The sequence below is a fragment of the Protomyctophum bolini genome (assembly GCF_963924005.1).
Source record: "Protomyctophum bolini genome assembly, chromosome: 9".
Taxonomy (NCBI): domain Eukaryota; kingdom Metazoa; phylum Chordata; class Actinopteri; order Myctophiformes; family Myctophidae; genus Protomyctophum; species Protomyctophum bolini.
The window spans coordinates 9,009,294-9,023,580 of NC_137870.1; the positions used below are offsets into that span (position 1 = coordinate 9,009,294).

The 14,287-nt window shown below is 43.5% G+C and overlaps 1 protein-coding gene across 1 annotated transcript in view; it reads right to left on the reverse strand.

Annotated features, from left to right (window-relative positions):
• Positions 1-10,174: 10,174 nt before the first annotated feature.
• ftr86 (finTRIM family, member 86) overlaps positions 10,175-14,287 on the reverse strand; it is a 10,320-nt gene continuing 6,207 nt past the window's right edge. The window contains exons 8-14 of the mRNA XM_080772145.1: positions 13,884-13,934; positions 13,174-13,272; positions 12,471-12,512; positions 12,147-12,218; positions 11,794-11,996; positions 10,773-11,017; positions 10,175-10,520 (exon numbers count right to left, since the gene is read on the reverse strand). Coding sequence (XP_080628271.1) covers positions 10,430-10,520; positions 10,773-11,017; positions 11,794-11,996; positions 12,147-12,218; positions 12,471-12,512; positions 13,174-13,272; positions 13,884-13,934 — 803 coding nt within the window. The 3' untranslated portion in view covers positions 10,175-10,429. The remainder of the gene's footprint in view (positions 10,521-10,772; positions 11,018-11,793; positions 11,997-12,146; positions 12,219-12,470; positions 12,513-13,173; positions 13,273-13,883; positions 13,935-14,287) is intronic.

The following is a 14,287-nucleotide window of genomic DNA, read 5'->3' on the forward strand; positions in this document are numbered from 1 at the left end:
AAAAATACAAATACAAAAATCTCCGAAAGGGCATGGGCTTTGATGTATATAGTTTGTGATGTCTACAGATAACCAATTGGGTTTCAAGAAAAAAACTTGGCACTGACCTTTGCATATTTGCACTAAAGGAAATGCTGAATAACTACTGTATAACAAGCACAGTTCCACTATGGAACTATGGGCTCCATTTTCGTCACCGCTAAACCCCTTATCCCTACACTTCTTTGTCTTTTTTTTTAATATTGTGCAAAACATCTTTTAATAGTTAAAATGGCAAGTCTACAAACTCACAACGTGTCAATGTAGATCGGCTAGTTGAACTTCTCAAAAATGTTTTTCAAAATAGTATAACAAAAGGCAAAGAAGTTTAGGGATAAGGGGTTTAGAGGTGACGTAAATGGAGCCCTATGTGTTTTATTGATGCGTCCAGAGCCTTTGACCGTATTAATCATGAGAAGCTATTCATAAAATTGTCCAAAAGTGGGGTCCCCATGCAGTTATTTGGTTAGAATATTGGTGTATTGGCATCAGAAAATGAGGATGAAGTGGGGAAATGTAACCTCTACTACCTTCCATGTATCTATTCTAACTCGATCTGTCCGTCAGGGGGAATACTATCCCCAAATTGAATTAATCTATATATGATAGGATTTATCTTTGTGTTTAAATGCTTCTGGTACGGGATGTAAGGTGGGTGATCTGACCTTGAAATGGGCTCTGAAGCTGCAAATCGCTGGGCGCACTGATTTAATGGTTCCAAATAAATGACGCTGGGCGATAAGAGTTAATAGGATATCCTATTATATGCTCTGTTGATTAATTGAATTAGGACCACAATGGAAACAAGTCCCCAGGCCATGTGCCGTTTGTGTTATCCTTTTAGCCTAAATGTCTTACCTTACCTCCGTGCTGTGTACACATATTGTGGAAAATGCTAAATGTTGCATTTACAGCATAGAGCTTAATTCTTATCCAAGGCGCTTTACAGAGATTGTACATTACAATTCACCGATTCAGACGCCGATGGCGGAGGAAACCATGCAAGGCACCAACCTGCACATCGGGAGCCCTTTAGAGTCTTGCTCACGGACACTTCAACACTAACTCTGGGGGAGCCCGGGTTCGAACCATCCGGTCACTCTACCCCTGATCCACTGCCTCCCCTTCATGTGATAATAAAATGTTAAATCAAACAAGATGTCCTTTGATAAAACGTTGCCTTTTATTTTCACACAAAACATACAGTATACACAACGTCAGTGTTTTATCACAGTGTACATTCATGACAACGATACTATTTGGGGTTTGTGGCGATTAAATTAAATGGAAATCAATGTTGGCAGTATTGTAACGCTCAGAGATCCATAGGTTTATCTCCACAGTAGAGTATATGTAAGCCATCAATATGGGGATCACTATAGCTGTGCAGTGGGTTCTCAAAGCAGGGTCCGTGAGGGGGTCCCCGAGCTAAAGGATTGACCAAACGGACCCTTATAGGCCTGTAACTCCAACGGTGGTTCCATTTGTACACTCGCAGAGTTACGGGTGCTTTACATGGCCCTCCGGGGTGCAAATTGGGGGGGGGTCCTTGAAATTAAAATAAGTTTGAGAACCCCTTGAACCAGTGGAAATCTGAGAGTTATAATGATAGACCTAAAGAGGATGGAACGTGAGTCGCAGAGCAGACAAAAAAAAGCATATACTGTAGGAGTAAAGCCCCTATGAACCCTATAGTGAACTGTACTGCAGAGGGAAGGACCCTCTAAACCCTATAGTGAAGTGTACTGTAGAGGTAAAGATGTGGTACAGAGAGAACAGAAGGACTCAGTCGGTGGCGTAGAGCAGGAAGCCGGAGAAGGTGTTGAAGTGGCTGTTGGAGTCACACAGCTGACATCCGATAGGCAGGATGACGGCCACCCTGTCCCCAGCCATCAGCTGCAGGGCCAGCACTGTGGTGGTGCTGTCCTCCTGGTCCTATACGAGACCAGACGAGATGAGAAGGTTATTTTGTATTGTCGCACGTTTCAACAACCATGCACCGCCGCCACAACAACACCAGGAAGGCAATTCAAAGCCGTGTTGATTTTGTCAGCTAAGACTAAGCAACAAGAATGAGTCAGTCATGACTGCCGGGTGCAGAAAGCTCTCGTTTATGAACAATTGAACATCTACAGTATAATCAGTTTGTGTGCCGCAGATGACCAAAATGTTGCCAAAACTAAAAGAAATGTTCCAAGAGACTATGACTAAAACTAAATCAAAATGTGCTGTCAACATGAACACTGTTGTCATCATTGCTACCTGTTGGTTGGTCTCGCTGGTGTTGACAGCTATTTCACCGTTGACCGTCAGGGCGGCGCAGGCGTGCAGGCTGTTCCCGGGGGCTCCGGCATCACTGTACACGGTGAGCGCCAGGCTGTAGACGCCGGAGCGAGGCACTGTGAACACGCCGGTGCCCGGGTTGTAGCCGGCACCCAAGTTGATGAACACGTGCTCGTAGCGCACCGGCTCGACGTCGCGGAAATCGCCGTAGCAGTGCCACGCCTGGTTGGTCAGCGCCACCGAGAAGGCACTGCGACTGGCTGCATGGGTGGAGGGGAGGGAGGGATTAAAGCAAGTTATTATGTTATATATTATATTGTGGGGTATTTCTCTTTCTAAATAACAACCTTTCTGCAAGTGTTACATGTATCTCCTCTAACCCGGGAAATACATGACAGCGCCAGACAGATTCTTTGACACATAAACAAAATGTAACTGTCAGTTCAATCTCATTGTATTCAGATGTTTGATAGATTATTTTTTGCCAGATTTAGCGATACTGTGGCCGCAAACTTCCCATGCAAACTTCTAGCCTAGCCACTCTGCTCTGCAAGACTGTCTGATCAGCCCAGTAGATTTTTTTATTTTGATTAGGTGTTCTGTCATGCTTGTTTGAAGACGGGTAGATAGCTATTTCAACAAATCAGATTTATTCATCTGAGGAAACTGGCAAGGATACCAAAGTCCTACGAGCTTTCAACAGAGGCATCATAGAGAGCATTTTGACTGGCTCCTCTGACATTTTTGAGGATGTGCTGCACTCAGTTCAGGCTGGTCTCCATCCGGCTCGAAGGGCCATATGTTAAGTTATGTAGACTTTGCAAAGTTCATGTATACAGATACATGCCACTCACTCACCTCTGACGTTGTCGAGGACGTGCTTCACTCGGTTCAGGCTGATCGTCAGGCTGCTCAGGCTGTGGTTGAAGAAACTCTCCATGTTGTGCATCTGCTTCTGCATGAGGCAGCAGCCGCACGACGCCTGGTCCGTCAAGCACACTGCGCAAAATATGAAAAGACTGATTTGTTTTTCTTGTTAGGCAAAACAATTAGTACACTATGTAGAATTATGATGTTTTGGTAGCCATACAGCCAAGCATGCCAGAGGGTTGCTTTCATGAAGTATCTGAGATCATTAGGATTTTTTGGAAGACTTAATATGAATTCTAAGTTATCTCTAAGTATAACTTTATTTTTTTTTCCCCTTGATCTAGTAGGCCGTCATACTACTGTGTCAGACAAAATCGACAAAAGTAGCAGATGCACAAGGTCGAAACTCAATGGAGACTCTTTGACTCAAATCATCAGTCAAATTATTGGCTACGGAATGCGACCAAAACAAAGACATCTGCATGAACTCAAGCTTCATTGATAGAAAATAAGTATTGTTTGGGCTAACATCATAATGTAGATGTGTGCATAAGTTGGGGTTCCAAGTTGGAGCACGCACACACACACACACACACACACACACACACACACACACACACACACAGTGTGTGTTGTGTCTTACAGTTGTTCTCTCCGGTGTTCATTGTGTCAGGGCCAGCTTGAGGTCCATTCCAGGAGAAGGGGGGGGGATCAGATGAAGATTGTCCATGGACTACAGCTATGGCCGCCAGCAGACACACAACTACAATGTCTGGGAGCAAAACAACAAGGTAGACTGTTAATCAGTGAAAAGCATGCATTATGAATTATTAGTGTAGACTAGAGCACATGGTTCTCAAACTGATTGTGGGTCGCAACTTAAGTATATACTTTTCCTACATTAGAAAATATAGCCTACTGTATTAGTATTAAAAATAATCTAAATAATTGCATACATAAAAATGGAACCAAATGGACCCATTGGTGCACAGTTAGAAAACGATGCACCAGTCTGGACTATTCTATATCTTAATAATTCAAACAATATTATCTCAAGCATGACGGACAAATGTATAACAGACATGTAAGCATGTCTCAAAACAGATCACCAGTGCATGTTGTCGTGCTCAATATTTACTTGAGTAAAAGTACAAAAGTATTGGGATCAAAATGTTGGTTCCATTTGTACACTCTGAGTTACACACACCATAAGGGTCCATTTGGTTCCTATAACTATCATTTAGCCGGGGACCCCCTGGAACTCCCTCAAGGACCCCCGGACCCCACTTTGGGAACGAATGCTTTAGTTTACACCCATTGTGAATCCCAATATGAAACGTCTAACCTCGCAGAGCAAAGCCTGGCATCCGTTCTGAAACTATAGCCGTGTGATACAGTTTAGTAAAAAAGAAAAAAAGCTATTGTGTTCCGGTGTTGGGTTCCTGTTGGTGTCGCATTGTTTTTGTTCCCCACATAATGTGAACCAATTAGTTTAGAGTTATAGAATAAAAGATGGACATATAACAAACAATTATTAAACAATTAAGAAAGGAAACGATTATAGACATTTTAAACTATAGGGGGGATAACTTTGGAGGAGCACGGCACAGCACCGGAAGTTCCGGTCGCTGGTTTCCGGTCCGCCTGATGACGCAAAAGTTACAGTATTTCCACTCCGGAAAAAAAACGTCTTTCCCAGCTATGACTTTCCATCGGGTGTCGTGAAACACGTTCTTTGTCCAATGAATAAATATTTGAATATGAATATGTATTTGATGTATTGCCTCGTGTTATTGTACTCTTACTGTACGTAGATTAAGAGCGTCGGCTAAGTGTCTAAATTGCCAATTATTGTAAATGCCCGAATGCATAATCTATATCGGTGGAAATTCCTGGTCCTCTTACCCTTCATGTTGGCGTTCAGAGGAGGAGGAGGATGGTGACGAGGATTGTTCCAGTGGAGATGCTGGAGGAGGACCGATGGCGGACTGATAGAAGAGACAGAGACGACTCTGGGTTTTAAACTCTGAGGTGGAGAGAGACACTCCCCCTCCTTGTTCTCCATTGGCTCCCCCCACCTATAGGTACGAGCTAGCTATAGGTGCTATGTTGGGTGCTTTGAGGGATTGATTGATTGATTGAATAGTGACAGAATGTAGAAACAGTCAAACACTCCAGTCCAAAAGGGATAGCACCAAAACAAAGTATATGTTTCCATTTATGTTGTGTGCTATGTTGGGCCAGCGACAGCATTGCGGCATGCAGCATGAATAAAGTTAATAATGTTATAATCATATAAAGACCAGTTTTCTCCCAAAGTTTATTTCTCAAATTGTACTCTACTTTTGGCACTCACAACTTGCTCACGCACACACACGCGCACACACACACACACACACACACACACACACACGCACACACACGCGCGCACACACACACACACACACACACACGCACACAGACACACCTCATAAGGCTTTGTCAGGTAGATTCAGGCCAGGAAGTGTCTGTCCCCTTGGGGGGATTGGTGTGTGTTGTTCCCACCGCGGCTAACAATGGCCCTGTGATGCGTGTGTGTGTGTGTGTGTGTACATGCATAGCATTATGCTGAAATATGAGTGTCAGATTGTCTATCAAACGGGTCGGGATGGGAGAGGGAGACTGGTGATGATTTGGGATACTGTGAGGGTGTGTGTCTTTGTGTGTGTGTGTGTGTGTGTGTGTGTGTGTGTGTGTGTGTGTGTGTGGCGTGCGCACTCGTATCAAATGCAGGGTGTCGGCTGTACTTTGATGCAAGGTGTGATTTAAACATGTTGTTTCGGTGGCATTAAGTACGTCAATAGAATACGAGAACACTCACGCACGCTCGCAAGGTATGCCTGAACAGACCTGCATATCCTCATGTAAAATATATGCCTAACCTAACTTTATTCCTATAGACGTAAACTCAGTAAAACTGTCTAAAGTCTAAACGTAAGCTTATTCCAAAATGTATACTCATGTAAAACTATGCCTAAATCTAACCTTATTCCTAAATGTAACCTGAATAAAACTATATGTCTAAAGTAACCTAACCTTATTCCTAAACTTAACCTCAGTAAAACTATGCCAAAATGTAATCCTTATTTCTAAACGTAACATCAGTACTGTATAACTATGCCTAAACCTAACCTTATGCCTAGACGTAAACTCAGTAAAACTGTCTCTAAACCTGACTTTATTCCTAAACTTAACCTCAGTAAAACTATGCCAAAAAAATTGGGGTGAGTGTGTTTTGGGGCGAGCGTTCCAGTTCCAGTTAAAATAGACAATCTACAAACTCACGTGTTCACCACGTGTCACGAAGCAAGCCCAGGGGGTTCTACGGTTCTCTGAATATGTGGGCATTTTTAAATAAAAGTCTTAAGACACACCTTTTTAGCATTGACTTTACTTAGATCATTGCATGATCTTAGACTTAGATCATTGCATGATCTTAGACTTATACATCATTGCATGATCTAAGTAAAGTCTTCCTTTTTATTTGTTCTGTACTATATAAAAAATATATATCTAGATACTTTATGTTCTATAATGTATTTTATGCCTTATTATTGTATTTTGATTCAGATTCCTTTTTTTTTCCTCTCCCTTTTGTTCTTCTTCCTGTGAAGCACTTTGAATTACACTTGTCTGAACTCCCAACAGCCCTCCTGAGACACAGAGTAGCCTACATAATTTTTCCCTAATTCTTCATTCAAACATTTAAAGGAGCATTCAAGTGATTTGGAAAAAAACCTGGTCCCGCCCCGGGAACAAGATATGCACACGCACACGCTCTACAGTGGTGGGGGTATATAGTCAGCACACCCTATAGTAGGGAGGATTATCACAAAAAAAACAAAAAAAGTGATATTTGAATGAAGTGAAATCACTGAATATACCTTTAATAGACCAATTATATGAAGATAGGTTAAAAAATTGTGGAGTTGTCCTTTTAACAATCTGGAGAGATGGCAAGACCCCCGTTACTGAACAAACACGACTGGAGCAATGATTTACTCAATCAGAATATAATATAAAGCTGCGTATCTGACACTAATCCTTTTAACAACGCATATCGGTAACTATACACTATGTATGTAGGCTACACATTGTGTAGGTGTAGCAGTGTATACTGTGTAGTCAGTGTGTAGGGCAGATGGTATCGCTGTTTTCTCTGAAAACCAGAGAACTGCAGCTGGCCTGACCATGCAGTGGAGAGGTCACCTCATCTATAGTTCCACAGGGAGCGGGTCTAGGATGTGCATGATTCTATCTTTGAATGCAGGGTGAGGTGGAGGAGGGAAGCATATAGATGGACAGATACGACCGTAAGGTCCCATGAGGGACATTATGATGGTCTTCTAGGTCAGTGCTTTTCAACCAGTGGTCCGGGGACCACCAGTGGTCCTTGAGGGGGTTCCAAGGTGGTCCCCATCAGCTAAATGATGTCGGAAACCAAATGGACCCATATAGGCCTATAGATCTTCAACTCTTGATAGGCAGCAGATTATTGTTAAACATCTGCATCACTTCATTTACAAGAAGTCTATACAATAAATAGAGAATGTAAAATAATTCATCAATATTTTGATCAACGTTTGCCTGTTATCTCTCTGTATCCGATCTCTCGGATCAACACCGCATGGAATTGTGGACAAAATCTTATCAGACAACAAAATATTCAAAGTTTCTGGTCTGAGATGATGAATCTCATCAAATTTGTGGTTCTGTGGCTCAAATGCCAAATAAAGAATGGGCCTTGACATGAAAAGGGTTGAAAACCACTGTTCTACTGTATATAGGTCAGTGCACAGAATATCCTAAATGTACCCTGTGGAAAATGAAAAGTGAAAAACACACACACACACACACGAGCCATTTAATGTTGTTATCATATATATATATATGTGCCTGTATTTTCCGTGATTTAATATAGCATAGTGTCATCCTATATAATTAACACACATTTTAATGTGTCATGCTTTCGCATTCCTCTTTTAACTGCTCTGTGAAGCACTTTCTGCTGCGCTCATGTCATGAAAGGTGCAATATGAATACAGTTTATTAGTATATAATCATTTCATGTTATATACTCCGTCGTCACACAAAAGCATCAGAGCGCCATGATGCACGCTTTGAGCTTGTAGATCTATTGCTTTTTGCCATTTTCAGATTTGAATCCTGAAAGGTGACATGCAGCTTTGGACATCACATGAGGTTTCCACCCGACAGAGACGACTAATCTAATAAATCAGATGCCATCGTTGCTGGTTCTTGACTTGGGAGGAAAGATTTAGGAGTTGCATAATATCCAGGTCCATGTCATTCAAAATTTGGGCCACCGATATCAACAATCAGAACAGGAGCTCGTGTTACTCGCTCCTTTCAACAGGCTATTGACAGGTTTTGTCGCAAGCTGATTTTTATCATGTTATGTATTCAGTGTTGTTGTGCAGTGATATATAGTAACTTTTTGAGTGGTGCAACCACTCCAAGGAACAGCAATGTCCGTGTCGTTCACCTATGTGTCGTTAATGAGCACGAGTATGACTATTAGTACCAGTAGGGGCGCTGTTGTCAGAAACAGAGAGAGAGAGAGATGTTGGTCATGCACCTATGTGACGTTAATGAGCACCAGTATGTACCAGTAGGGGTGCTGTAGTACTGCACCGTTGCCTGCTAATGAGAGAGAGGGGGGGGAGAGGGTTGGTTCACACGGGTGTGATTTTTTTTTAATGAATACAATGTAATTGTGTCCATTCCGTATATGGCATCTTCCATTGAGTATTTTAATACAATAGAACTCATACAATCTGTATGGCAGAGTATGTTAATTGCGACCGCACTATGAAAACGTGCATTTCCTGTCAGTTAGTCCGTCACCCCAGGCATGATCATGCCTCGTGACATCATCAGGGATGGACATACGCGATGTCATCAATATTGGCCAGCGACTCTACATCTGACCTCAAACCTCAAACACTTTGATCTCCATATATGGAGCCGACCTGTTACGACATTCCATTATGTTGATCCTTCCCCATCCAACCTTCCTCTTCGACGTCTCTCTTTTGACTGACACCTGTCCATTTGAACTCTAGACGGGCCTGTCCCAAAGTTAGCCGCGCCCACAGCCGGCGAAAACTAGAGTTCTCAACAGGCCCGAAAATTAAGGCCCAGCCCTACCTGGGCCCTCATCAAACCCTGTACACTCAAGACACGCTCCTTATATGGCCAGTATATTCCAGATGTTGATCTGACCCCCTATGCCCTTTCAGGCGAGGTTGCTTCTCGCCCTCAGGCGTCTTACTGGTACAATATAACTTATACAATCTGTATGGTAGAGTATATTGATACAATATAACTTACGCAATATGTATGGTAGAGTATGTTAAAGGGATTGTGACATACAAATGTTGGTTCAAACAAGTGCTCTGATTTACCTGCCGTTTGTGATGTCCCAGCCTACAAATCCCATATATGTCAATGGGATTTGCCAGCAGATGTCACTGTTTTGCCTGTTTTCATTGCAGCTCATAAGGCTTCCAAACCCCAGAGAAAACGCCAGACCACAGAAAATCCACTGAATGTTCAAAGTAATTTTTTTTTAAAGAAAAACGAAAAATAAAAAATTATAATAATTAACGTCATGAAACCTTGAATACAATATAACTTGGGGTGGTTGTATTTTGTCAATGGTGAATAAGAATATCAGCACTTTGTGCAGGAAACCTGGTTCAAATCTGGGGTAGAGAGGACAGTTACATAGTGCAGCTGTAACTTATTTTTGTTCTGTTTTTTATGTCATTCTGGACTACTTGATTTGATGCGATATGTAAATGCGTTATCATTACGGCATATAATTACAGTCGGACAACATATTACAACACCATTACACATATTAATGTATATTACTTTATTCAAAAACAAATGTATAATTTCTTGAACATTATGGGCCAAAGAACATAGAACTAATTAACAGTGGTTACAAAACGAGAGGATCAGATGTCAGGGCTAGAAGGATTTGTAAAGCCTTTTATAATAGGTTGTGTCTCGTGTCACCTGTATTGTGAGCTTGTAGATCATCCGTTTTCCCTGTGAGGACACCAGCGTGTTAGTCAGGGGAGGATTATCCAACAGGCCTGTTGGGCCCAGGGGCCCCTGAGTTAGGGGGACCCAGTGGGTCATACGAGGGGTTTCTCCATCCTGAAGCTCAGTCCAGTTTGCAGATGGTCACGGTGGATCCCACCGCGGTCCAGAACCTGAAGCCTGGATACAGAGGACCGTCGAACTGGGTCTCGGACCTGTGGATCAAATACTCTGTTAGAAGTGAACTGGGTCTCGTACCTCCCGAGTCAAATACTGCATTAGAAGTGAAATTCTACTTGAGTAAACATATTGGCATGGTGCATATACTTGTCCCCATTAACCCGTGGACACTGTCACACTGTGCTGCGAGCTTGTACATCTGTTAAAAATAATTGTGTGTTTTGGGGGGTTTTCATGTGCGTTCAATGTACTTCTACGGTCATTTTGGATAGCGCCCCCCCCTATACCTGTGGATGAGCTGGGCCTGGCCGTTGTGTATGCGGTAGAAGGCCAGCACCCCGGCGTGTTGGTCCAGGTAGACCCCGACCCGCCGGGCCTTGGGCGAGCCCAGCAGGGTCTCCTGGCCTCGGTGCCAGAAGGAGAAGCCCGTCCCGGACCAGTACAGGCTCCACGACGACGCGTTGCGACCCAGGCGGCTCTGCTCGTCTGAACTCTTACGGTCCAGATCCCTGTAGGCCACGCCGATGGTTATCTGTGTGTGTGTGTGGAGGGGGGGGGGGGGGGGGGGGGAGAGAGAGTTGGAACTACCTGTTGTATACAATGTTATAATCCTTCCATACCGGTCCAGTCAACCTCCCAGTGTAATGTTATACTAATCCTAGTCTCTCAAAACAGACTGTTGCCTCGCGTCAAATTTCGAGGAACAACAGGGGAGGCGCTGTTTTCCCGAATATTTGACGATGGGATTCTCAGATTGTACTAATCCTAGCTCCGCTTGGAACCTCATATCTACCGTACGCCTTACCCCAGAGAAGATGTTCTGTGTCAGGATATCCCTGCATCAGTAGAACGGGGGTTCAGCCGGCGTCCACAAACAGTGGCGAAAACCCCTTTCGCAGTATCGTTTCCAAAAAGTAAAAAGGTATCAGAACCGAGCTACAGTTGATAAACTGAGGATAGGCACTGACTGACATTTTTAAGACAGGCGTGACACAATTAACTGCTTAAATCAGGCTTAAATAAAAAATGATAGTCCAGTCAACCCCCGTAAGATTGCTTTGGGGGAAACATGCTACTGACTGACTTCATACGCTTTGTAAGCGGTTGCTTCATGAAAACATTACCTGCCTATCCTCAGTTTATCATATGTAGCTCGGTTCTGATACCTTTACTTTTTGCAAAAAGGGTTTTCGCCACTGTTTTTGGACGGCTCAACCCCCGTTCCTACCGATGCAGGGATACCTCTATACGGAACCTCTTCTCGGAGCGAACGCGTTTTAAACGGAGCTATACTAACCCCCTCCATACCTTCTGGCCCGTCCAGTCCACCTCCCAGTAGTAGGGGCTCCCGGCCAGGCCCTGGCTGCAGAGGATCTGCCTCCAGTAGCTGAAGCGGTCCGGGTGCTCCGCTGGGTTCTGGTTCTCTGCCTTCAGGGTGGCCTTCCACCCACCCTCTGACACCAGCACGTTGCGGTAGGCTGTGTTGGGGTCCATGGTGGGCACAAAGTGATCTGCAGGGAGGAGGGGGGGAAGCATGCATCTGTCAACATAATCCACTTAAGCGATTGATTTGTTTACCAGTAAAACAAATACAAGAACTGCGGTGGGCGGGGGGGAATTTCAACATGTCTTCTCTGGTTTTGATATAATAAAACACTTACATTTCAACATGTCTTCTCTGGTTTGGGGCTCTGGGTTGACTGCTGTCGTCTGAACGGTTGTCACTGGAGATGCTATAAAGAAAAGAGGACACCTCTGTGAGACAGCCATGGGGTTAATGTCCATGGTGTTGTACCATACAGGGTTAATGTCCATGGTGTTGTACCATACAGGGTTAATGTCCATGGTTTTGTACCAGGGAGCCCATTAACAATAGGGGTCTGACACCCTCTGCAAAACAGGAACCCCTGCTCCACCAATAATGGAGCGTCAATGCGGTGCACACGGCCATCACCAACCAAGTGATAATTACTATAACAGGTTACCTTCAACACGAGGTGGAGGGAGAGGTGGAGGTGTATCTGAGGCTAGAGAGGGACAGAGAGAGAGAGAGAGAGGGAGGGAGGCGATACTATCATTAAAGGATTGGGAATATTGGCCTTAAAAGTGCAATATTGCAATTAGCCCTTCACTAAATGCCACCCCAAAAAGGTTTTTGTCCAATGCGAATCCAAATAGTTTAGCAACGGTTGCTATGCAGGTCAAGCTTTCTTTGCTGCTTAACGTGCCTATTGGACAAGGATGGGTTGGGGGGAGGGACTTAGTGAAGGGCTCATTGAACGGATATCAAAGTAATATTTCAGTTTTCACCAGTATTTCATTACGTTTGAATCAGTGGCCTTGTGGTTAGAGTGTCCGCCCTGACACTGGGAGGTCAGGGTTCGATCCCTATAGCTGGGTCATACCAAAGACTCTTAAAAACGGGACCCAGTGCCTCCCTGCTTGGCACTCAGCATCAAAGGGTTGGATTGGGGGTAAGTCCCTGCGACATGCTAGCCTCATGTCCAGGGGGTCGGTGTACTTGTACACCCCCTGGCCCATACGCTACACAAACAGGCAATAGGCTCCTGCCCTATGGGACAAGGCTTACTACAATTAATCCGTATTTGGATATCATCCAAAATGTAAATATTTTTTTAGGATCAACAATGATAGATGTTAGTGTAGCGGGTGTTTAAATGGTCTTACCTCTACGATGGGAGGGTGGGAGGGTGCCCGACAAGGCTCCGCCTTTAGGGCGGGTGGTGGCAGCTGATTGGGTAGCTCGAGACGGCAGCGGACATGAGGCTTCATCATCAATATCAGTCGCAATTAAACAAAGACAAAAAAAGGACAATCATTCACTGATGATCAACGAGTGTCTGCCTTTTTATATCAAGACCCATTATTTATTACAGGACCACTTCGCCACTTTTATCAGTGTGCAGCAGCAAGCAGGATGCTCAAAAGTCCTCCAAGACCTTCCAAAACGTTTAGGCCTATTTGGCCATTTGTTTGTAAACAAATCCCAAATGTTTGTAAACAAACACAATTTATAAACAAACCCAACATGTATGTAAACAAACCCAAAAGATTTGTAAACAAACCTAAAATATTTGTAGACAAATAGCAAGTGTTTGTAAACAAACCCATAATGCTTATAAACACACAAACAAACAAAAAAAAGCCAGAATGTTTGCAAACAGATATCTGAATGTTTGTAAACAAACACAAAATGTTTGTGAACAACCCCAACATGTTCAGAGGGTGCGCCCCCCCCCCCCCCCCCCCCGCCCCCTATCATGAAGTTGTATGCTCACCACACGTCCGCCCCAATACACAAGCATTCAAAATGAATGGTTGTGTATACACTACAGTATGCATTAAATAAAAACACGTATATTTCTACATTAACATACCTTGAGGTCGGAGAGGAGGACGCGGTGTAGGGTTGGTCGTCATGTCATAAACTAAAGAAAACCGGTTTGATGAGATATTGTAAATATTTTATATTAGACATGTGGATTTATGCTTTATGACTATAGAGAAGGTTGTAACGGTTACCTGTATGGGGATTATCTCCCACTGCCACATCACTGGCTAATGGCGTCATACTGCTGTCGTTCACTGCAAAGTGCACCACACACACACACACAAATCATTTTAACCACTTGGTTATTGATTTAAACGTCGAAAATAGGAGATCTATAAGCTCACAGAGCGTCACTTGGTGCCACGCTGTCAGCTTGTACATCGGCAATTTGAGGAAAAAAAAGATGTTTGGAAACTTTTGAATAATTATATTAAAAAAAAAAGTAAAGAT